General features: G+C 34.7%; 1 protein-coding gene, 1 non-coding gene and 1 pseudogene across 5 annotated transcripts in view; 1 reads left to right on the top strand and 2 right to left on the bottom strand.

Moving 5' to 3' along the window:
* Positions 1 to 1,072: 1,072 nt before the first annotated feature.
* Ccar1 (cell division cycle and apoptosis regulator 1) overlaps positions 1,073 to 26,058 on the bottom strand; it is a 51,043-nt gene continuing 26,057 nt past the window's right edge. For 3 of the 4 annotated variants that reach the window (XM_026394615.2, XM_026394617.2, XM_026394616.2), the window contains 15 exons: positions 23,051 to 23,276; positions 21,570 to 21,683; positions 20,857 to 21,023; positions 19,919 to 20,129; positions 19,026 to 19,109; positions 14,989 to 15,174; positions 12,267 to 12,458; positions 10,266 to 10,505; positions 9,585 to 9,696; positions 5,032 to 5,114; positions 4,548 to 4,694; positions 3,227 to 3,347; positions 2,949 to 3,134; positions 2,116 to 2,321; positions 1,073 to 1,142 (listed from right to left, as the gene is read on the bottom strand). In XM_026394615.2, coding sequence (XP_026250400.1) covers positions 1,083 to 1,142; positions 2,116 to 2,321; positions 2,949 to 3,134; positions 3,227 to 3,347; positions 4,548 to 4,694; positions 5,032 to 5,114; positions 9,585 to 9,696; positions 10,266 to 10,505; positions 12,267 to 12,458; positions 14,989 to 15,174; positions 19,026 to 19,109; positions 19,919 to 20,129; positions 20,857 to 21,023; positions 21,570 to 21,683; positions 23,051 to 23,276 — 2,335 coding nt within the window. In that variant the 3' untranslated portion in view covers positions 1,073 to 1,082. Of the gene's footprint in view, positions 1,143 to 2,115; positions 2,322 to 2,948; positions 3,135 to 3,226; positions 3,348 to 4,547; positions 4,695 to 5,031; positions 5,115 to 9,584; positions 9,697 to 10,265; positions 10,506 to 12,266; positions 12,459 to 14,988; positions 15,175 to 19,025; positions 19,110 to 19,918; positions 20,130 to 20,856; positions 21,024 to 21,569; positions 21,684 to 23,050; positions 23,277 to 26,058 lie in introns of those variants that run through there. The other variant, XM_077798304.1, reaches the window with a different exon arrangement.
* On the top strand, positions 6,079 to 7,584 carry LOC144254837 (ethylmalonyl-CoA decarboxylase pseudogene; annotated as a pseudogene).
* LOC113187035 (small nucleolar RNA SNORD98) lies at positions 21,154 to 21,218 on the bottom strand. The gene has a single exon (XR_003301372.1). It is a non-coding gene; the product is annotated as a small nucleolar RNA SNORD98 (small nucleolar RNA).

The raw sequence follows: 26,058 nt of genomic DNA, 5'->3' as shown, positions 1-26,058 counted from the left end.
TACTGGCATTTTGGACTGAATAATTCCTCATCTTGGGGGACTGTCCTATACAGCATTCTTAGTCTCTAACAAATAGATGCTAGTAGCCCCCCACCCAATTGCTTAAAAAGATCTCCAGACATTGCCAAATGCCCTCTGAAGGATAAATACACATCCTGTTGAGAACCACTGTTGCAGAACACATCACATTTCCTTCTTTTTTTCACTCAACAGTTACATGAACTCTTAAACACCTCTGAAACTCTTAAGTACATACACAGACTAAGAAAAAAAATTATTTTTAATTAAACTTAAGGCATCATACTGACATCTATTGGTTTGGTACTAAACTGTACATTTGACATACACTTAATTTTTAAAAAAGAAACCCTCATAATTAAAAGTAATAGAAGTGCTACTCTGGGAAAGTAGAACAATTAATTGAAAGCAGTTAACAGTTAACATTAACATCAGGTCTATGAATTTTACGTAAAGCCTAACAACCAAAATACCAATACCAGTTGTCTACTGCTTTCTTAGTTCTTAATGAACTGTCTTTTGGGTGAACTGAATTTTTAACAATGTTTTTAGATATTGATAACTAGAGGGGATTTTTGGTGAAAAGTAAAAATATTTCTGGTCCAAAAATTAAGCAGCTTGCTATTTTATGATTTATAGTGAAGTTTTAAAAGATGGACCATAAAATTAAAAGGTAAATAATGATAATTCTATAAATAAAATAAAAAACTTTTATGCATAAAAAAACAAAAAAAAAATTTAGGCATTTTAATAAAAGACATTTGGTAATTAAATACTACTGTCAAGTAAATTGATGAACTTTATTGGGGTTAAAACTATAACAAAGTTCATCCTAAAACATTTTGCAATGCAAAATTATTTCACTCAAGGAGTGTTTAATAATTTGAATGCTAGAAATTACAAGCAATTTTCAAAAGCAGACTCAACATTCATAAAACTTTATACATCATTTGAACTAACAGAATTTATACTACTAAAACATGCATCACCTTCAAACATTCTTGTATCATGATTTTTATATATTACATTATTTAACAGCATTTTTCATCACGACACAAATTTTATCATACATTTGCACCATTCTCCTTAGATTTCTGATCTTTGTCTTCATTCTTTACATTATCCTGTAAAATAATAGATAAGGAAAAGGTATATTTTATTAGATTTTCTGATACGTTACTTGAAGGCATTTTATAATGTAATTCAATTATAAAATTTTTATAGTGATTAAAAAATACTAATAAATTCATTTTAATATCTGATGCCAAAGAATTTTCCTAAATTCTGCCTCACGATAAATGATTTAAAAGAACCAAATGATTTCATATCTTAGTTCAAAAATACTCTTTGGTTTAGAAAGAAATACAAATAAATTTTGTGGTGCTGGGGACTAATCACAGGGCCTCACATAATGCTAGGCATTCACTCTATCACTGAGCCACATCTCCAGTTCAACATTTGCTTCAGACAATCTGTACACACAGGTGTGAACATATTTTATATACAAAGATATGAAAAATTGTGCTCTATATGTGTAATACGAATTGTAAGGGCTGGGGATGTGGCTCAAGCGGTAGAGCGCTCGCCTGGCATGCGTGCGGCCCGGGTTCGATCCTTAGCACCACAAACAAACATGTTGTGTCCGCCAAGAACTAAAAAATAAATATTAAAATTCTCTCTCTCTCTAAAAATAAATAAATAAATAAATAAATCATACCTATGATTAAAAAAAAAAAGAATTGTAAATGCATTCTGCGGTCGTGTATTTAAAAAAAATAAAACAATGCTTAACTAATAGGGATACTGTGATGATTAAATACAATAACATATCTGAAATCTGTGTGAATAAACAAATAAATTTGAGGTCAACTAAAAAAAAAATCTGTACACATAAACCATACTGACATTCACCATTAAGTTTTAGAAAAATATAATCTTTGGCGAATTACTTTTGACTAGTCTCAAGAAGATGGAATGCTATCATTTGCTTCTAGGAAAAGCTTTTACAAAGAGCAAAATAACATTAAAGTACATTAAAAATGCTATAAATAACCCTAACCCTAACTCTGAAAATGCTGAAGGTACAAAATTTCAAACCTTTCTGAGAACAGTGTGGATTTCATCCATTACTGTAGACAAGTTTCTGATTGTCTTATTCAGTTGGTTTTCAAATTGCAAATTCATGTTTTCTGAAACCTTTAAGTTTTCCTGTAATTGACTAAGGTCCTTTTTAACTTCTTTGAGTTCACCAGAGAGGCTTTTGTTGGAATTCTCCAAATTTAATATGGTTTTTTCATCTTCATCTATTAAAAAAAAAGTCCAAAACAAACCACTTGAACCCCTATAATTTCCAGTATAGCTTGAGGTTAAAAATACTTAAGCTATGAAAATAAAAAACAGATGCAATTCTTTAAAATGCCCATAAATACCAACTTCATTAGTTACCTAAAGCACAATGCAATACTGTTTTTATTGAAATTAAGTTTTAAGTACTAGTATTTCTAAACCCAGTTTCAATTTATAGATGACTGCACAAACTGCGAAAATAGGAACCAGTAAAAAGTAAGTGGAACTAGCAGAGGTCTGAAAGGATAGAACAGAATATCAAGAGAACCTGAGAATGAACAACTAATATCCACCAAGATACCTCCCCAGCCCTTTTTACTTTTGAGACAGGGTCTTGTTAAGCTGCCTTCAAATTTGTGATCCTCCTACAGCGGCCTCCCTAGTTATAGGCATGCCCCACTACACCCCACTGAACAAGAAAAATTCTTATAAAACTAAGTGATTTTATTGTCTCCAATAGAAACAGATGAATGTAGAGTTACACACTGTCCAGAGCAAAATGTGAGGTATGTGTGTGCGTGCACACACACACACACACACAAACAGGGCTTTAAAAGTACTAACATATACATATTGTCCCTCACCTGTTTTTTCTTCTAGTAACTGCAGCTTCTGTTCTACTTCAGCTCTTACTTTTTCACTCTTTTCCAATTTTTGCAAAAGGCTTCCTACATCAACCATTGCACCATTGTACACAATGAGTCCTACATTTTCTTCCACATCCTTTGATTCCTGCTTTACTGTTGGTGTTGGCAGTAACAACCTATTTCCTATAATAAAAGACAATACACTTTAGTAAGATTTTTTCTCTTTTTTAACTAATGAATATTTATAAAAAAGCAACATTTCAATATACTCAAACCTAACATATCTTCCTGCAATGATTCAGACTCTTCATGGTTTTCTTCATCTTTTGAAGTGTCTGTTAATTTCCGATAAAAGCAAGATTCACGGAGAACTACTTTATTAAGAAGCTTCTTTACCTATAATATAAGCAAGTAAACACATTAATAAGATGAAAATGTGTTTTGATTTTCCTTGAACAACTGTGTTCTAATTTTCAGAAATGAAGAACATCTGTGGAAACTGCTTTCTCAGGTATCCATTCCTACTCAATCACATCCAAGTTATATTTGAAAAAAAAATTTAATTGTTAAAAATTGTAACACTATTAGAAACACTAACATATATATTAAAATAAATGTAACACGGGGTGTCTATTACAGCATAAGTTTATAATTCCAAAATATGAAAACCATAAGCAATAAGGGAGTAGTTAAATAAATTATACATCTATATAATGGAATACTATGCAGCTATAAGAATGAGATCCTGGGGCTGGGGATGTGGCTCAAGCGGTAGTGTGCTGGCCTGGCATGCGTGCGGCCCGGGTTCGATCCTCAGCACCACATACCAACAAAGATGTTGTGTCCGCCGAGAACTAAAACATAATAAATATTAAAAAAAAAAAAAAAAAAAAAGAATGAGATCCCTATTTTCATGGTACAAATGTCCAGGATATATTAGAAAATTTTAAAAGAGTTCCATCAATATGTATAAAATAATTTCATATTATGTTTAGAAAAATGAAACTTAGTTGATTACAAAAAAATCTAGAAGGTTATGTGCCGGACCTGAGGAGTAGAAGAGCAAAGAGGGGCTTTTAACCTTTTTACTTTATAAATTTCAGTACTGCTTGACTCTTACAATTTATATCTATTATGTTTTTCTTTTGAATGAAAAAGTCAATAGAGATGTAAAAAAATAAGCACCTACCTATGGAATTGAATACATTAACTTATTCTATTTATATTTTCTTTGAAAAGTAACTTCTTAGCCAAACGTGGTGATACACACCTGTAATCCCATTCACTGAAGAGGCTGAGGCCATTCAGTGCCAGCCTCAGCAACTTAGTGAAGCCTTAAACAACTTAGTGAGACCCTATCTCAATATAAAAATAAAAAGGGCTGGGGGTGTGACTTACTGGTTAAGCACCCCTGGGTTCAATCCCTGGTACCAAAAAAAAAAAAAAAAAAAAGTAACTTCTTGAAAAGTTACAGGAGAGGCAGTTTCAGTGCTAAAGCACTTGCATTAGCAAATCCTGGGTTCTATCCCCAGCACAGGGAGAAAAAAAAAATGGTAATAAAAACGGTTTTTATTTTAAATTCACAGAATAGATTACCTGAGCCCGAGAAAGATGTAATCCAAGAGTATACAGTATCTCTTCCAAATCCTTTTCAAGAAGGTAACCACAATGGCTTTGATCAAAATAAACAAAGGCCATTAATAGATCCCTGTTAATTGTGATCATCTGAGTTTTTTCTTTTTCCTAAAGAAAATACAGAAATAAAAGATAGTATATACTTTTTTTTCCAATTGAAAAATAAGAAATTATGCCAGTATAATAGCGACAATCTTAAAAGATCATTATGTCATCCTAATAAAATAAGTTCATTTGTTATGTGAATATGAGAAAGAAAATCAAACAAAATGGTTATACAACAGTCCCACATACAAAAACCCATCAACTGCATTTTGCTAAGTGGTTGTATGTAGGCATATGAAGACTAATAAACTTCATTACTGTGTTATATTTTAAAATCAAGTTTAATTATGTAAAATATACAAATCATCACATTATAAAGAATACAATATTCAATAAATACCTTATCTTTAGAAGGCCTTTCCTTGCAGTATCTGTTGATCTCCCTTTTGTCATCCCGTTTGTTCATTTCTTCCTCATCCCGATCTATAAAAATAAATGTAAGAGCAGCAAAAACTCATTAACAGAGATATTTTTAACTACTGTAGAAACAAACTATTTCTCCATGGGCTGGGGATATAGCTCAGTTGGTAAAGTGCTTGCCTTGCATGTACAAGGCCCTGGGTTTAATCCCCAGCACCACAGAAAAACAAACAAACAAAAAAACACTATTCCTCCACTACAGAACAAATTTTCAAATTATATCAAATAAATATATAAATAAAAATAGTGTAGATGTGAAAAAAAAAAAACAATTACAAAAAATAAGAGGAAGAATATATCGGGTGATCAGGCACAATGGTACATGAATGTAATCCCATTAACTTGGAAAACTGAGACAAGAGGATTATAAAGTTGAGGGTAGCATAGATGATTTAGTGAGACCCTTTCTCAAAACAAGAAAAAGGGCTGAGGATGTAGTTTACTTGTAGAGACCCCTGAATTCAATCCCCACTACTGGGGATGGGAGAAAAACTAGAGGGACAAATTGATTTCACTATTTCTTTTTGCAGTGCTGAGGGCCTTGCATATGACAGACAAGCATTCTTGTCACTATCAGCACCAAACTGACTTTATTAAATCAATTAAATGGCCTAAATTTTACAAATATCTGAAGGACATATTTCAAAAGACAAAATTTACTCTATAGATAAAATTGAAAAACATAACACAAACTTGAACAAACAAGGTGAAGTATATTTTCTAGAAGCCAAAAGGAAAAACTACATGAGAAACTGAGACGTTTTTAATTAAGATGATCGAGGAAAGCAGAAAGGGAAGTCACCCCAGAGACTTCCAGGGCTCTATTTAAGAGCTGGTCGTAACTTTTAAAAGTGTCATAAGGAAGAGAATCCCAGAAGGTGGTTGTGGAATGGATGTTAGCACCTTTCCCAGTGAACCTCACACAGAGAGCCTCCAGACTTCCTAGCTAGATTGCAGCTGAAGCCCAATGTACCCTCCTGGGAATGGGAAAGCAGTGGTTCATACAGAGGTGCAGGAGGGTGCTGAAAAACTTTTCAGGGAAGGTGGAGAAATACCACATTTAACATTTTTTTAAAGTATAAAAAGGCCTAACTTCAAAGCACTTATTTGATTTCTGAAAACCTTTAAAGCCTTCTTCCAACTTAAAAATAGTAAGTCTTTTGAAGACATCATCTCTGTAAGGACAAAACTACTACATTGAGGGGCAGTATCACTTTATTACACCTCATGGCTTCCATGAAGAAGTGATGCTTTAGTGGTTCCCTGGTGGATATGTTGGATCTGCAAAAGGAAGAAAATGGACTTGGCATTGTTACTCTGAACAATACCACTGAAATTAATGCCTTTTCAGATTTTTGCAAGTGAGTTGGAAAACTGGATGGAAGGGAAAAGCCTCATTATCTGTGGGGCAAAAAATACCTTCTCTTCAGGATCCAATCTGAATGCTGTAAAAGCACTAGGAACTCCAGGATGGAGTGGCGTTATCTATGTTCACACAAAACAACAAGAATTATGAGACTTCCTTTAATAAGTGTTGCACTGTTGAAGGTTGGACATTGGTTGCAGCAGAATTTAGTACAGCATTCAATTTCAAGTTAATGACTCCAGAGAATGAGATCAAATTTGTCCACAAGGAGATGGGGTGGGGTCAGTTTGAAATCATGAACTGGACAAAATCTTCAGCAGTAGATAGGCTCTCCAAGCGTTAAGTGGGACCCTCAAATTGGATTTACAAAATGTTTTAAATATAGGAATGGTGAAAGGGTCTTGCAGGCTTCAGATGAAACTAAATCTCCAGAAGTGCAAAAGTGGACAATGCAATTCATCAATCATCTACCAGAGGACAACAGAGCTTTGAAAAAAAATCTGGTCAGGCAGACAGCTGTGTTTAGAGGAGGCATTACAGAATCCAAAAGATCTTTTAGGACCAGTATGGGGTGGACCTACAAATTTAGAGGCTATTGTAGGGGAAAAAAATTTAACAATTAAAAAAAAAAAAAGAAAAAAAGATGATTTAACTCTTAATTAAATCTAATTTTTCTGAAACTAATATGTATTTTATAAAAATTGGTATGATAAAAATTGGACTTGTAGCCAGGCTCAGCAACTGTGAAGCAATAAGCAACTCACTGAGACCCTGTTTCTAAATAAAATAGAAAATAGGGCTGGGGATGTGGCTCAGTGGTTGAGTGGCCCCCTGAGTTCAATCTCCAGTACCTTAAAAAAACAAAACAAAACAAAAAGGTCCAGTGCCCTTGAGTTCAATCCCTAGTAACCCCTGCCTCCTCAAAACAAACAAACAAACAACAACAACGACAAAAAAAACAATATGAGGAGGAAATATGGCTGTAATAGGACTAAGTTTGCACTGCGCCATGTAACAACAGAAGAGATATGAAGCAAAATTGGTGTATGTGTATCATGTCATTGCTATTATTAGGGCAAAGCAAAAACAGGTATTAAGCGTTATTAAGGCATTATTGCATAATAAAGGTATGATTGTGGGATTAAGTATGTCCTTTCATTCCTTTGCTTTTTTTTTTTTCTTGGTACTGGGAACTGAACCCAGAAGCACATTAAAATGGAGCTACATCTCCTTTATGTTTTTTTATTTTGCAACAAGGTTTCACTAAGTTTTAGTGACTAACTTGCTAATGCTGGCCTCAAACTTGTGATCCTCCTTCCACGGCCTCCCAAGTAAGTTGAAGAATTCATACTTTCAAATGGATCAGAAAAAAGACAAAACAAATAAGTCAAATATTAACGAATATTAAATCCTAATTGGAAGACATATGGGTGTTCATTGTACAATTCTCTCAACATTTTATTTATTTTTTTGGTGCTGGGGATTGAACCCAGGGCCTTGTACATGTGAGGCAAGCACTCTACCAACTGAGCTATATTCCCAGCCCCCTCAACATTTTACGTGAATATTTTCATCAATAAGAAAAATGAAATGACATGAGAAGAAAATGTGATGATCCAATCAGGGTGGCACATGCACACAATCCCAGCAACTGGGGAGGTGGAGATAGGAGGATATCAAGTTCACAGTGAGCCTTGGCAACTCAGTAAGGTCCTCAGCAACTTTGAGACTTTGTCTCATAATAAAAAATACATATATAAAATAAAGGACTGAGGATGTAGCCCAGTGGTAAAGCGCCCCTGGGTTAAATCCCCACTACCAAAAAACCCAAAAGCTGCAAACCAAAATAACCTTTAATAATAAGAAGTATCATCCATAGATACAGTAAAAAAAAAAAGGTTTTTAGTTTTCTGATATGAGAAAAAGACAAAATTCTCAAGTCACATCAACATAAAGAGATATGGGTAACGTATTACATAGAGATACTTTATGGCCAACATCTATTACTGATCAGAATGTTTACTAGAACGTATTTAGAGTGTCAGCCAGACACGGTGGCACATGCCTGTAATCCCGGCAACTTGAAAAGCTGAGGCAGGACTTAGAAAGACCTCAGCGACTTAGAAAGACCCTAAGCAACTCAGCAAGACCGTTTCTCCAAAAAAAAATTTAAAAAGAGCTGATGTAGTTTGGTAGTTAAAGCACCCCTGGGTTCAATCCCTGGTACAAAAAAAAGTATTTAGAATGTCAACCCGGGCTGGGGATGTGGCTCAAGCGGTAGTGCGCTCGCCTGGCATGCATGCGGCCCGGGTTCGATCCTCAGCACCACATACAAACATGTTGTGTCTGCCGAAAACTAAAACATAAATATTAAAAATTCTGTCTCTCTTAAAAAAAAAAAAAATAGAATGTCAACCCTACATGTTTTTTTAAAATATATTTCTTAGATGTTGATGGGTCTTTATTTTATTGATTTATTTTTTTATGTGGTGCTAAGACTCGATCCCAGTGCCTGACATATGCTAAGCAAGTGCTCTACCACAACCCTAGCCCGCCCCTACATGGTTTTTAAGACATAGGTTAATAGGTACCATGGGTAATTATTATTAATAGTATTTAAACCATAAATATATACTCATTGCATGATGATAGTATTCATTTATAAAATACAAAAAAAAACCACTCAAATTATTTTTCAAAGAATATATTCTGGCTGGGCATATGTGTACACCTGTAATACCAGCTACTTGGGAGGCTGAGGCAGGAGGATTTCAAGTTCAAGTCCAGTCTGTGAAAATTAGCAAGACCCTTTCTCTGAGTTAAATTCTATAAAAGGGTTAGGGATGCAGTTCAATGGTTAGAGCACTTGTGGAGCTTTTGTAGACCTTGGGTTCAATTACCAGTAGTATAAAAAACAAAAACCAAAAGCACCAAAATATAGCCTTCTCACCTAAAAATTAGTGAACAACAATCACTTAATATATTTTCATTAGAGAATATTTTAACTTTCTAATAAAAAATATTAAAATCATAGATTTCACTGATACAAAGTCAGCAAACAAATGTTTTTTCAAACATAATCAGTAATAAGAAAATTTGAATCATACCATCTTCTTCATCCTCAGCTTCTTCTGCTTCCATTGGGTCATATTCATCTTGATTATTATCTTCTTCAGTTTCATCATCATCTTTACAATCATCTTTCCTTTTATCTTCTTTCTGTAATTTAAAATTTAGTAAGAAAACATTAAGTCCATTACATTTATTTATTTAAAGGACTGGGGATGTAGCTCAGAGGTAGGGCATTTGCCTAACATGTGTGCAATGAGCTGGGTTTTAATCCCAGCATCACCAAAAAAAAAAAAGGTATTTACTTAAAATAGTTTCAAACTATAAATTTCTTAAAAAGGTAATGCTTTTTTATTTTAGTTGTATAATGGACATCATTTCTCTATTTAATTAATTATTTTTATGTGGTGCCTCACACATGCCAGGCAAGCATTCTACTACTGAGCCATAACAACAGCAATCACAAAGTAATATATTTAAGAGTAACAATAGCTGGGAGTGGTGGCTCATGTGTATAGTCCCAGCAATTCAGGAGGCTGAGGAAGGAGAATCTCAAATTGGAGACCAATTTAGCAACTTATTGAGGCCCTCAGCAGTTTGGGGAATTGGCTTAATTAAAAGACAAATTTCCTAAAGTTTGGCTTCGTATTTTAATATTCTGATGAAAATAACATCATTGTTACAATCTAAAAGAAGGAATTATGGAAATAATTACAGACCTTCCTTTCATCTCTATCTTCTTTTTTATCTTTATCATCTCCTGATTTTCTCCGTTTGGGTTTTGGCTCATCATTTTCGTCATCTCTTTCTTCTTTTTTATCTTTTCTCTCATCTTTTTTGCTTTTCTTATCCTTTTCTTTTTTGTCCTCTTTCTCAGGAAGAGAGAGTAATGATTTGTATATTCTGACACCAAAATCTCTCTGAAGCATTTCATTGAAAAGTTCTGCAAACAATGAAACCTATAAAAAGATATGAAAATTAACACAAATGCAACAGAAATATTAAATCTAGCAGTTAATAATTTTAATAAATATTTGCTGAATCTATTAAGTACATTTAAAATATAGTTATAATAATTGATGTCAAAGACTCAAAATGCTGACACAATGTTTCAAAGATATAAAATATTAGGTTAGTATAGTTTTAGTCAAATACAATAATAGTAATCTACTATAGAAAATCTGAAAAGAAAAAAAAAATTCTTTACTCCTAACGAAACTATTAATCTTCACAATACTTTATTTATTCTATAAGGGTTTGTTTATATTTCCATTGGTTGGTCAATACTTTTTTTTTTTAACATATTTTTTAGTTGCAGATGGACACAATACCTTTAGCTAATTTATTTATTTTTATGTAGTGCTGAGGATTAAACCCAGTGCCTCACACATGCTAGGTAAGCTCTCTGCTACTAAGCTATGACTACAGACCCAGTCAATGAGTTTTTAATCAAATGCCTACTATGTACCATGGGCTGGGAATACAGCAGTGAAAAGAAAAAAAAAATTTATTTCAGTACAAAGGTAACAAACCTAGTATAAGAAATAACCCAATTAATATCAAATTACAAGAAAAACAAGCATATAAAGGGACTGGGATGCAACTCAGTGGTAAAGCACTTGCCTAGCATGTATTTTATAAAAAGAAAGTGAGAAAGAGTAGTTAGACAAGGTCTCTTTCTGACATTTAAAAAGTGACCAGAAGGCTGGGCATGGTGGCACAGGCCTGTAATCCCATTAGTTTATGAGGCTGTGGTAGGAGGATTGCAAATTCAATGCCAGCCTCAGCAACTCAGCAAGATCCCGTCTCTAATAAAATTCAAAAGAGGTTGGAGATGTGGGTTAAGCACCCCTGGGTTCAACCTCCAGTACCCCCCACCCCCCAAAAAAAGTGACTAGAAGGCAGTGAATAAATGAATTATGAAGATATCTAGAAGAACATTTCAGGCAATTAAAACAATTAAAAACCCTGAGTATGGAATATCCATTATTATTATTATGCTAAGAGCTACCACATATTCATCAACTTACACACTAAAATATATTTATTTATTTATAGCACTGGAGACTAAACCCCAGGGCTGCTCTGCAACTGAGCAACATCCCCTTCTCCTTTTTATCTTTCTGAGACAGGGCTAAATTACCCAAGTTGGCATTGAATTTACAATCCTCTTGAGTTACTGGGATTACAGGTATGTACCACCATGCATGGCCTTATCTAAATAGTTCTAAAACTAAGATTCAGGATTTCAACAGATTCTTCAAAAAGTTCAAAATTCTTTTAAAAGCCCACAACTTGATTAAGAATTTAGATCTGGGCTGGGGATGTGGCTCAAGTGGTAGCGCGCTTGCCTGGCATGCGTGCGGCCCGGGTTCGATCCTCATCACCACATACAAAGATGTTGTGTCCGCCAAATACTAAAAAATAAATATTAAAATATTCTCACTCTCCCTCCCTCCCTCTCTCTCTCTCTCTCTTAAAAAAAAAAAAAAAAAGAATTTAGATCTAACTATCAATTTGTAGAAAATACAGAGGACACAAGCATATTTCAGTGGTATTACTATACCATAGGGTTAAAAAAAAAAAAATCAACAAAAGTAATTTATATGAAACTTTATAAACTGTTGATTTTCCTAATTAGCAATTGGGAGAAAAAGAGATTTAAGAGACACACAATATGTGGGCCTTATCTGGATCCTGATTCAAACATAAAACATTACCTCAAACGAATGTTCTTTATTATCTTCTAATCTGTAGTCCAAAAGGACACTCAGAGACATGATGCTACAATCAAACTTGCCACTTTTTGCAGCCCAATTTGGATGCACAATGATGGCTGGTTCATCAGGCAAAATGTATCTTCTTTCCCGACGCTGGCGTTCCATTTCCTCTTGACGTTTTCTTTCTTCCTCCTGGATTTTGAAATTTTAGTTCATGGTTTAAACCTTCATGTACAATATGTATTTATTCAAAAAATGTACACCATATAAAGAAAAACGGCAAAATACCTAAAATTCTTTAGAGAGACCAAAACAACTACAAGGGTTGAAAAAAATAGAAGAGTTCAAATTTACTAAGGGTAGTAGCTTTTATGGGTTCGAATTCTTTCTTTTGGATATCTCTCTCTCTCTTTTTTTTTTTTTTTTTTTGCTGTACTGGGGATTGAACCCAGGGGCATTCTACTACTCAATATTCCTAGCCCATTATTTTTTTCATTTTGAAAGTCTCACTAAGTTATATAGGCTGACCTTGAATTTATAATTCTCCTGCCTCAGCCTCCATAGTAAATAGGATTACAGGTGTGTACCACCACACCAGGTTCTGAACTGTACACAATAAGACTGAAACATCCTATCAGGCCAAAAAGTAAGAAATCCTTCAAAAACTGATGAAGATATGTCAAAAGTACATATCAAAAGGGTTCCCACTGGTCAATTCTGAAAAAATGTTATCACCAAAATAAGTATTTTATCTGCCAATTGATAAGAAATCACAAGTTCATGTATTGTCTAAAAAAAGGTAATTCTCCTACATAATCACAAAACCATTATCATATCCACAAAACTTAATAAAACTTCAATAATATCTAATGTAACAACTACATATACAATCAAATTTCTCCAATTATACTGTTCTTTTTTTCCCTCCCAGTACTGGGAATTGAACTCAGGGACACTCAACCACTGAGCCACATCTCCAGCCCGATTTTGTATTTTATTTAGAGACGGGATCTCACTGAGCTGCTTAGCACCTCACTTTTTGTTGAGGCTGGCTTTGAACTCTGATTCCTGCCTTAGCCTCCTGAGCCACTGGGATTACAGGTATGTGCCATCACACCTGGCTCCAATTATACCATTTTTTTTTTTTTCGAGAGAGAGAGAGAGAGAGAGAGAGAGAGAGAGAGAATTTTAGTATTTATTTTTTAGTTTTCGGCAGACACAATATCTTTGTTTGTATGTGGTGCTGAGGATCGAACCCGGGCTGCACGCATGCCAGGCGAGCGTGCTACCGCTTGAGCCACATCCTCAGCCCATATACCATTCTTAATGACATTTTTTCCCTAGCCCAGATCCAGTCAAATTCACTAACCTTCTTCAATCTAAGACAGCTCCTAAGTTTCTTTCTTTAATGTGGACACATTCTGAAAAGTTCACACAACTTGCTTTATAAAATTTTTCACTTTTCAGATTTACCCAATTGTTTTCCTTACAATTTGATCTATGTCACATATTTCTCGAAGAACTTCTTTAGGAACTGTGTATGGGTATTTTATAATACATCACATTTAAAAACCCTAAGGGTTTATCCAATTACTGGGGCTAAAACACACTAGCTCTCAAATTCAGAGAACACAATAAGCTTATGCACTAAGGAATAAATGTATTAGATATAAAACTGAGGTACAAAATAGCTTGAATACTTTTGTCTATTCTTGAGTAGAATCCAATCAAAAATATTACTTTAGAAGCATCACAATTAGGGCATGAGCATTTCACTGGAACTCAAGCTGAATTTTTATTTTATTTTTCCTGATAAGTGGATGCTAATTCACAATGAGGGCAGGGGGGTTAGGGAAGAACAGAGGTACTTTGGATAGACAGAGGGGAGTGAAGAGAGGAGACAGGGTATAGGAGTAGGAAGGATAGTTCAATAAATCGGACATTATTACCGAACGTACATATGATTAAATGATTGGTATGATTCTATACCATGTACAACAAGAATGAGAAGTTATATTCCATATATGTATCATATGTCAAAATGCATTGTAGGGGCTGTGGTTGTGGCTCAGCGGGGTAGAGAGCTCAACTAGCACATTCGAGGAGCTGGGTTCGATCCTCAGCACCACATAAAAATAAACAAATAAAATAAAGGTACTATGCCCAACTATAACTAAAAAATATTTTTTAAAAAATGCATTCTACTGTCATGTATAACTAATTAGAACAAATAATTTTTAAAAATTGCAGAACTATTCATTACAGGTATGAATTTTTAGATAGGTGCAGTGGCACAAGCCTGTAATCCCGGCTACATAGAAGCCTGAGGCAGGAGTACAAGTTCAAGGTCAGCCTCAACAACTTAGGGACACCCTCAGCTCATTAGTGAAAAAACCCAGTCTCAAAAAATAAAAAGGAGGGCTGGAGTTGTAGCTCAGTGGTAGAGCACTTGCTTCCCAAGTGTAAGGCATTGGGTTTGATCCTAGCACCACATAAAAACAAATAAAGGCATTAAGTCCATACACAACTTAAAAAATAAAATAAAAATAAAAAGGATTGTGGGATTTAGCTCAGTGGTAAAGCACCTGTGGGAAAAAATTCGACTTTTACATACCTTAATAAAACAATACAAAACACACACACACACACACACACACACACACAAAGTGAAGTCATATAAGAGAAATACCAATACAACTATATTCAAATGTTGAATAAATACCTCTTTATCATCTTCAGATTTCCTATCATCCTCTTCTTCCTCTTCTTTTTCAGATTTCTCTAATTCCTTCTGTTCTTCTTTTTGTTCTTCTACTTTAAGTTGTTTTGTCAATCGAGCTATTAACTGGGATTTTAATCCTTTGGAACTAAGGGCTCGACTTTCTAATTCTTTTCGGAGATCATTTACCTAAATGTGTGCAACATAAAAACATAGAAAAAGAAAATGGGATATAAACAAACTATATACCTTTACCTGATTTAAAAAAAAAATTTTATGAAAAAAGACAAAGACGTGCTGGTGCATGCCTATAATCCTAGTGACTTGGGAGGCTGAGGCAAGAGGATCTCAAGTTCAAGGACAGCCTTAGTAAACAATTTAGCAAGGCCCTGACCAACTTAGCAGTTTAGCAAGGCCCAGAGCAACTTAGTCTCAAAATAAATAAAAAGGTGCTGGACAACATGGTGCACACCTTTAATTCCAGAGCCTGAGGCAGGAGGATCGTGATTTCAAAGCGAGTCTCTGAAAAACTGAGGCACTAGGCAAACTCAGTGAGACCCTTTCTCTAACTAAAATACAAAATAGGGCTGGACATGTGGATCAGTGGTTAAGTGCCCCCTGAGTTCAATACCCAGTACCAAAAAATAAAAAATAAATAAAACGGTAAAAAAAGACTGGGGATATGGCTCAGTGGCTAGGTACTCCTGAGTGCAATTCTGGGTATCCAAAAAAAAAAAAAAAACAAAACAAAACAAAACAAAAAAACACACAGGTGATATGTATAGAATATTTTGGAAAATAATTCAAAACATTTTAAGATTATTCAAAGATTTTTTTACTGTTCCTTTTTTCTTCTTTTCTTTCTTTCTTTCTTTCTTTTTTTTTTTTAATGGTACTAGAGGTTGAACCCAGAACCTTGCACATGCTAGGCAGGTGGTCTGCCACTGATCTATCCCCCTAACCCTTGACCCAGTAATTCTAATTTCTGGGAATTTACCTAAAGAAATATCCTGGGGGGCTGGGATCATGGCTCAGTGGTACAGGGCCTGCCTAGCATGTGTGAGGCACTGGGTTTGATCCTCAGCTGACATAAATATAAATAAATGAGGGCCTGGGAATATAGCTCAGTTACTAGAGTGCCTGGGTTCAATCCCTAGTACCCCCCCAAAAAAGTAAATAAAACTATTAAAATTATGTGTGTGTATGTGTGTGTGTGTGTGAAATATCCTGAACTCAGGGAGAAAAACAGATTTACTAATTATTAACCTTTTTTTGGAAATACTAGGAATTGAACACAGGACCTTTTTGGGTATTAGGTAAGCCCTTTTTTTCACCTTATTTTGAGATAGGGTCTCACTTAGTTTCAGAGGATGGACTAGAATTTGTAATCCTTCTGCTGCAGAGTTTCCCAAGTCACTGGGATTACAGAGTTGCACTAGCATACCTTGTTAGATTTACTTACAACAGTCCTTCACTTCAAAAAAGTATAGAATCTGCACATTCAATAAAAAGCAATATCTAAGAAGTATTAATACATAAACCACATAGAATGTAAAATTGAGAAACAATTACATGAGAAAAAAAGATGTTAAATGAAAATGATTAAAATGCAACTTTTGAATACAACATGATTTGAGCCAACCAACCAACTAAATACATTACTTGTATCCTATAAAAAAGAAAACAGAATCTGGATGTGGTGGCACACACCTATAATGCTAGCTCCATGGGAAAATGAGGTAAGAGGAACCCAAGGTCGAGGCAAGGCACCTCTAGGCAACTTAGCAAGACCCTATACAACTTACCAAGACTATTCGAAAATAAAAAATTAAAAAGGACTATGGGATGTAGTTCAGTGGTAAAGTGGCACTGGGTTCAATTCTCAGTATCAAAAAAATAAATAAATAAAAATAAAATAAAGAACTTAACATCAAAACAATCAGTTTTAAAAAAAAGTGTTGGGTATAGTCTTAGTCTTATTGTCAATGTTTTCATAATCTTTTGAGTACCCTATATGAACCTGATATTGATGATGACAACTTGGAAGTAATTAAAGAATAACTGCCCCAGTCTGGCTGGGCACAAAATAACCGAGCCGCCACACAACCTTGTAGGTTCAAACAGCAACCTTTATTCCCGAACTCTCACTGGCACTCTACACACACTTCCCGGGAACACACTGCCTACACTGGGCTCAATTCTCAGAACCCCAAGAGAACTCAAAGGGAACTCCTGCGCCCAAGGCAGCAGGATCCGCCCTAATCCCGAAGCAGGGTCACCTTTCAACCATTCCCTCTGGCAAAAATGCCAGGCTTCAATCTGACTAAACTGTGGCTCTCAACAAATAAGGAACATTCTTATGACATACATTGTGTACTTACTAAAAACCAAGGAGTTTAAAGTCAAGGTTCAAGCCTTGCTAGGTGGGGCATGCCTGTAATCTCAGCTACTTAGGAGTTAGGAGGCTGAGATAACAGGTTCACAAGTCAAGGCCAAACTCAACACTAAGTCTTAAAAACCCAAACAACAAAATAAAATGAAATTAGTGCTGGGGATATAATGTGGTGATAGAGTAGTCCAGGGTTCAATCCTATGTACTAAAAGGAAAAAAAAAAAAAATCAGTCTCCCCCCAACCCCCCACAAAAACAAAACAACAAAAATCCAGAAAGAAATTGTTCCTAACTAAGTAGAAAAATTGTTTTGTGCTAACAACAAAAGTCAACTAGAAGGCATTTGCTAAAAACAAACTCTAAAAGGTGAAGTAAAGATCAGTCTCTATCTTGACCATAGATTATAGTTTCGAAATACAAAACAGCAGAAAAAATACTAAGATAACTGGGCTAGAGACACCCAGAAGAAAAAACTAACGCAGGTTAACCACTTATTTTCAAAGAAATTATTAAATTATTTCCTTCCCAGTTTAGAGGCATACATTCTACATTTTACTCTTAAATTTATTTTTAAATCAAGTTCATCTTTTTCCTGTTTCTTTTCTGACCCCTGAATTTAAGTTACATAAGTTTAGAAATTTTTTAAATATATTTTTTTAATTTTAATTTTTTAGTTGTAGATGGACACAATACCTTTATTTTATTTCTTTTTATGTGGTGTTAAACATTGAACCCAGTGCTTCACACATGCAAGGCAAGTGCTTTACCACTGAGTCACAACTCCAGCCCCATAAGTGTAAGAATTCTGCTGCCTCCCACCTCCTTTTTTTTTTGTACCAGGGATTGAATCCAGAGGTGCTTAACCACTGAACCACATCTCTAACCCTTTTTATATTTTATTTTGAGACAGGGTCTCACTAAATTGCTTAGGCTGGCTTTGAATTTGTGCTCCTCCTACCTCAGTCTCCCAATCCACAGGGATTACACAGGCCATGTGCCACTGTGCCCAGTGATAAATTCTGCCTTCTTGGTCAATTACTGAACCAGAAAACAATATTCCTGATACTATAGGTACTTTGAAATTGCAAGCATTTTACAGGTACTAGCTAGACTGATATTTAACATCACTTTTTATTTATGCATGTATGTATATATTCACAGGTAAATACAATATATTATAGTAATATAAAATCAGTGAACAGCCAGACCTGATGGCACAGGGTAAGCAGGAGGATCACAAGTTCAAGGCCAGGCTGGACAATGTAGCATGATCCTGTCTCAGAATAAAATAAAAAGGGCTGGGGATGTAGCTCAGAGGTACAGTGGTTGTATAGCTCACAAGGGCCTGGGACAAACTCCAAAAAAAAAAAAAAAAGAAAAAGAAAAAGAAAACATGGACTTTACCCCACTGAGCTATATCTCCAGCCCTTGTTATTTATTTGAGGAAGGGTCTTGCTAAATTACCTGGGCTGGCCTCCAATTTGCCTCAGCCTCCAAAGAACCTGGGATTCCAAATGTGTGCCATGGTGCCAAGACAGACTTCATTTTGAATGGTTTTTATTTGAAAAACATACTACCATCATTCTCACCAATATTATGTATTCCTGTTAAAGAGATTTCAAATTAAAAACCGAAATTTTCAAAGTTACCTTCATTGTCTTTGGATCAAGTTTAGACCAATGGGTAGGAGTGGAAATTTCTTTAGCTTCACCATCATCCTTTTCTTCTTCATCCTAATATACAAAGTTAAGAACATAATTACTATTTTGAAACCTTAAAATAAAATTAATTCACTTTTAAAAGTCTGTTGCTGATCTGTGCAAGGTCACAAATGTTTCAGATTGTCTTCTCCTAAAGTTATTATTTAGGCAAGTCCACATACATACATTCTATCATTTTTAACTGATCACAAAGACACTCATCAGCCAATCAAAGCCAGATCTGTGAAACACAAAAGGGTGATAAATTACAACACAAAGGATATCAGGGATGCACAAACACTGCCGGTCTCCACTAACCACACAGTGTGTGATCTTGCCCCAATTTTCAAGCCACCCAAAGACTGATTTAGTCAGACCTTTGAAATGTACCAAAGACGTTGCCACATAGCCTGAAATGTCAAATCTCTCAGACTTGTGGTTGTCCAATTTCAAATATCCATGACTAGAACTGATGACCATGAAAGAGAAAATCTTTTAAATTTTAGAAAATGGCAAAATGTTTAAAATGGCTTAATACTTAATCTTGCTCAACAACTGGTCCCAGATTCCAGCAACTAGATCTATGGTAGAAACAAAGTTCTGTGCAATTTAAGCACAACTTATTTTCCTTTGAGGTCTCAACACTCTCAATGTTAGCATAATAGACAAAATTTTTAAGAGAAAAGAACATTCAACTATACTGCTGAAAGCTGGATTACCAGTCGCTGTTACCACTTATGTTCCTCCATGTGTGTTTGTTATGTAGTGTGTGGTGTGCATTTGTGCCTGTGTTCCTGTGCCTGTGAGAAGCGGAAATAGAAAAAGGGATTAGCGTTCAGTGCCTGTTCTCCATCAGCCTCCTTGCGTTCACCCTGAAGCTTCTCGACCAGCTGCTGCTTGTATCCTCGGGAGAGGGTTTCCCACTCTGAGCGGGTGGGAAGGCAATGCCAAACATCCGGGAAAAATAAAACCACTGTCTCCACATGAGCTGGAACTGTACGCCCCTTGTGGGTCTCCTCAGGGCGATGGTAGCGAATCTCTGCAAAACGGTACCTGTTGCAAGGGAAGAAGCATGTTGGAAAAAAAATTCTAAAATACATTTTAAAGACCCTAGTTCACTTGTAGCACATCAAGTAAAGAAATTTTGCTGCAAGAACTTGAGGTTGGTCTAAAGAAAAAAAAATTATAGAAGCCATAGTTCCTCTTTTGGTACATTTGTACAATATTTTATTGAATAAAAGAATAAGTTCCCACAACACATTTTCAAGTTTGATTACAAAGCTACCCATATTTTAGATAATACCTGAAGAAGCTGGATAGCTGTTCAGATTTCATGTGCTAAAAAAGAATATTCTCAATTAAGTCACAAGAAATATACTAAAATACATAGGACAAATAAGCCTCAAGAGAAAATATGGCTGAACAAAAATAATCAGCAACTACATCATTTAATAACAAAAGAATTATAATGAAATGAAGTTCTCTCTTGACGATCTTCTCCAGCTATACATGAAATGAAAAGTATTTTCAACATACAACCAAACTTCCAAAGTACAGCATAACAAAACATTTAAATTTTCAGTATATTTTGATTAGTTCTTAATCCTTTTTCCAAAAAACATTTTTGGCACCAAATAAACTTTTGCTACAAATGGGGATTTTCCTTTGAGATTACCTGCATGACCAGTGTTGCTAAAATAAGGAAGGGGAAAAGGCTGATCGATAAGAACATCTACAAATCTATTAAATATTTCTAATCAAGAAATGAATTGATACTTACCATTGTGTGCAAACACTTAGATCAATGCCTGTCAGAGCCTTACAACAACGAATAGCAGTCTTAATCAACACGGAGGGATCTTTTTCAGGGTCTGGTCCATCCAACGAAGGAGACCAGTGCCCACCAATGGCCATGGCTTCATCCTTGCCTTTCATGCCCACTAAAAACTAATTCAAAACAAAGAATCACTTACATACATTATATAACTTGTGAAATTACAAATAAATACTTGAAAAGGAAAGGTACAAACCTTTCCAATATCATTTTTACTACCTCAGATATCTGTCAGTCAAGGAAGAGTTCAGTTCATCGTGTTCCACACTGCATTTCAGCAATGGAATAGGATTTACACATCATAACTCATCCTTCTATAATATTTCTTCAGTTAGCATTCTTTTAAAGAAACAAGCTATAATGCAAACTTTAACAGCATCCAAAGATATTCTAAATCCCATTATCACTAAGATTTTAATATGCTACAAATACAACAAATCAAAATGACAGTTGAAGTCGTTATACACAAATAAAGTATAGCCACAATCTGCAGTGAGAAAGACATCTGTATCATTAAATTGTGAGTACCTTAATAATACTAAAATCATGTAGTAACTAAACAAGATTAAAAATATGCTGTTTTTAAATTTCACATATACACAGTAAGCACTAAGGTAAATGAATATACACCTAAAGATAAAACAAATAGTTTATTTTACCTTAACAAGTCTAGCAGGATGTTGAAATCCATCTCGAAGTTCTTGTGGGTCTTCAGCAAGAGCACAAGACTTATGATACAAATCTTCCATACTAGGACTAGCCATCAGCATTACCTATTATAGTCAAATAATTCAATCCTGTCAAAAGTCTAACGTAATGTAAAAACAAAAATGAGAAGCACTACTACTTAAACTCACATTTTAGTTATTTGAAATTTCTCACAAAAATGGATGCAAAATGTTACAGAAATAAGTTAAAATATTAAATACCTTATAAAGTTTTAACTTATCAAGGGAAGATTTTTTTAAATTTTTGAAATTATTTTAATTTACAAATAGAAAATATTATGGAAGAAAAGGGAACAAAATTTTACCTCATGAGGTTCTCAAACCCTTTGCCAAAAAGTACTGAGCCACCCACAATGATGTTATTAATAGGGATGATAGATTAATTTCAAAAGAACTTTAACAGCATCCAAAGACATTCTAAATCCCATTATAGCAAAATCTATTGCTATTGTCATAGAAATATTCTGGAATTCTTTTCTATCAGGTTTGAGTTTTGTTTTTTTTTGTTTTTTTTTTTTTTTTTTACCAGGAATTGAATCTAGGGGCACTTAACCACTGAACCACATCCCTAACCCCTTTTTGTATTTCATTAGAGATAGAATCTTGCTAAATTGCTGAAGCTGGTTTTGAACTTGAGATCCTCCTGCCTAGCCTCCTGAGCTGCTGGAATAACAGGCGTGAGCCACCACTCCCAGCTTGGGGCATCTCTTAACAAACCAAATTGAGTCCTTCACAACTGCCAACTTGACTCAACAAACTGTATTACCTGACTATGAATGTCTGCCTGCCACCACTCGAGATTTAAGGGATGCTTTTTAGATCAAACAATGTTTTAAACCAGAAGAAAACTAACTCTGATAGCCATATTCTAAATGTTATCCTAAAGACAAAAATTTAGTGCATTCAACCAATATTAAGTTTTATCTGGGGCCAAAAGTCATAAAAAATAAAAAAGGTAGGGGATGTAGCTCAATGGTAAAGTGTCCCTGGGTTAAATCCCCAGTACAAAAAACAAACAAACAGGGCTGAGGATGTGGCTCAAGTGGTAGCGCGCTCGCCTGGCATGCGTGCGGCCCGGGTTCAATCCTCAGCACCATATACAAATAAAGATGTTCTGTCTGCCGAAAATTAAAAAATAAATATTAAAAAAAAAACAAACAAAAAAGTCATAACATTCAACTTTCAACTTCATCTTCACATTTTTATAAGGATTAAAATGTTAAAACAACCATTATTTTATTACATAATAAGTGAGGCACAAAGAGGTTAAATTACTTAAGGGGATATGGTTCAGTGGTCAAGTGCCCCGAGTTCAATCCCCCATATCCCCTCCCAAAAAAAGAATGGTTCCACATATCCTCTTATTTTTGAAAAACTATTAAGAAATTAAGCTGAAAATCACAAATACAAACCTTTGCACTGTATAAATGGTCAGCATCTGGAGGATCAAGAATGGCCATATTTTTTTCTAATGACTCTACTTCTCTGTGCATAACATAGAAATTGCAGTAATTTCCAAGCTGAAATGGTCTTGACAAAGGGAAAGCATCCACCCATGTAAACTGAGCATCAAAAAAGTCACTAGGTATATATAAATTCTGATAACGGCGCCTTAGTTCCATCATGTCACAACTAGGACTGAAAAACAGACATAAGTAGTGAATAAGCAGCCTTACACCAAAGGTTATACATTCACATAATTCTGAAGCTAAATAACCTTACAGAGTAAAAAGCAATTTGAGAATAGTCAATTAAATGAAGTACAAATTCAGATGGAGATATGTGAAAATTTTATTTTTCAAAATTTGTATATAGTTGCAGTTTTGAATTATCAGTATCTGTTACCTTTACTTCTCTACTTTTTGTATGTAGCTTATAATTCATTAGAGAAGACACTTTGAAATAAAGAAAACCCACAGCTCTAGAGAAGATTGAAACAAAAGTAGTTTTGACTTAGTTTAAAATGTATATTACTTGAGAAAATCATAATTCACACAAAATACATACAAAGAAGGGATAAGAGTAATACCAAATTAGTACTCAAATACCCCTCAATCAGACTTATTCAGCAAATTCAAGTTCTATTCTAGAGTAAGCTTGTAGATCGATACACTTAAATTAAAAATCAAATACTAAAATACAAATGAAATAAATATATGTGTTCTTTATATTATCTACACCTCTATACTTCTCTATAAGAATTTAAGTAAATCAATACTTAATTATTATTATTATGTAAAAAGGAAATAGAACTCTTGCCTTTTAAATCTGGCACTGATATTTTAAAGATTAGATTCCTGGGGCTGGGGTTGTGGCTCAGTGGTAGAGTGCTTGCCCAGCATGTGTGAGGCACTGGGTTTGATTTTCAGCACCATATATAAACAAAAAATAAATAAAGGTCCATCAATAACTAATAAAAATTTTAAAAAATTAGTTTCCTTTTCCGCAAAAAGCAGATTTTAAGTTTTTTTTTTTTAGTTTTTGGCGGTGTATGTGGTGCTGAGGATCGAACCCGGGCTGCACGCATGCCAGGCGAGCGCGCTACCGCTTGAGCCACATCCCCAGCCTGTAAAAAGCAGATTTTAAAGGTGAGAAACTCAAAGATAAACAATTGAACAAAAGGGCATAACTGACAGGCTGGGATTGTAGCTCAGTGGTAGAGTACTTGCTTAGCATGTGTGAGACCCTGGGTTCTATCCTCAGCACCACATAAAGATAAATAAAGATGTTGTATTCATCTACAACTATAAAAAAAAAATTTACAAAAAGCATAATTGAGGGTCAGAGTTATATCTCAGGGGTACAGCACTTGCCAAGAATATGTGAGGTACTAGGTTTAGCAGCACATAAAAATAAATAAAATAAAGGTATTGTGCCCAACTAAAAAAAAAAAAAGCATAATGAGTAGGTGAGGTGGTCCAATTCTAGAAACTCACCAGGCTATGACAGAAAGAGTGCACTTTTGTGAGACCATCTCAAAACAAAACAAAAAAAATGGCTGGAGATTTGGAGATGTAGCTCACTAGAGTACCATTGGGTTCAACGCCATTACCACACACACCCAAAAAATGAAACACATACATGAATTCTGCTGGACATGTTGGAGCACATATGTAACCCAGCAACTCAAGAGACTGCGTCAGGAAGATGGACAGTTCAAGGACAGACTCTGCAACTTAACGAGACCCGCATCTCAAAATAAAAATAAAAAGGGGAGGGGATATACTTCATAGGTAAAGTGCCCCTGGGTTCAATCCCTAGTACAGGAAGAAAGGAAGGAGAAAAGAAAAAAAAACTAATCTCTATGTAGAGATGTCTTTATCAGACACCTATAAACAAAAAATAGAGATACATTGGGTATATAGCTTAGAAACAGACTAATTGCCTAGCATATACAAAGCCCTGGTTTAATCCCAACATCACAAAATAAAATAATATTTTATTTTACTTTTATTTTATTTTGGGATAATTTTCTATTGTGGCTGCTGATATAATTATACTTTATCTGGTTAAGCTTCTGTCAAGGGGTTGGGGTTGTGGCTCAGAGGTAGAGTACGTTGCCTAGTATGTATGAAGAACTGGGTTCGATCCTCAGTACCACATAAAAATAAAATAAAGATATTGTATCGACCTAAAACTAAAAAAATAAATAAAGATTGTATCAAAAGTGTGCAAAATATATTTGAGTTTTATTTTTAAGGAACAAAGTATAGGTAATAGTTTCTCAGTACTAGAATGTAAGAAGTTTTACCCCATAGGAAAAAAATCTATGATAAAACAGACATAAGTCCACATAAAGCATTAATTGCAAATAAGTGCTCATAATTATATTAGTATAAAAAATTTAATTTCCACAACTACAGATTAAGGAGACATGGAAACTTTAAAATGATGTTTATTTGTAATGGGTTCGGTTGATATTGTTAGCAGTAAAAGTGAAACTGTGAAGGTGATCTTTAGTAGGAGCTGTTCTATTTCATATCCTTATTTATTTTGATAGCAGGGCACATCCCCAGCCCTTTTTTATATTTTATTTATAGACAGGTCCTCACTAAGATGCTGAGGCTGGCTTTGAACTCACAATTCTCCTGCCTCAGCCTCCCAACCTGCTAGGATTTATGGGTGTGAGCCATGGCGCCTGCCTCAATTATCTTACCAACTCTTCCTATATAGTGTTTAATACTGGGAAAGATGCATAAAAATTAGAGCTCCTCTATTTAGTACCTTGGGGAATGAAGTAGTTTTGGTACCAACAGATTTTTTTAAGCCTAATAGTAAAAAAGGATAACAACAAAACTAGTATAAATTAAGAGTACTTGCTAATCTGGCCAAAGTTAGGAGTAAATAAACAATGAAGTAATATAAACAAGCAAAGTCACCAGTTAAGAATTTCTTGGTATTCAGTACACTAAATCACACT

Source organism: Urocitellus parryii, chromosome 5 (assembly GCF_045843805.1).
Source record: "Urocitellus parryii isolate mUroPar1 chromosome 5, mUroPar1.hap1, whole genome shotgun sequence".
NCBI classification, from domain to species: Eukaryota; Metazoa; Chordata; class Mammalia; order Rodentia; family Sciuridae; genus Urocitellus; species Urocitellus parryii.
The sequence above is the reverse complement of the archived record's forward strand: the minus strand, read 5'-3'. Positions and strand labels throughout refer to the sequence as shown.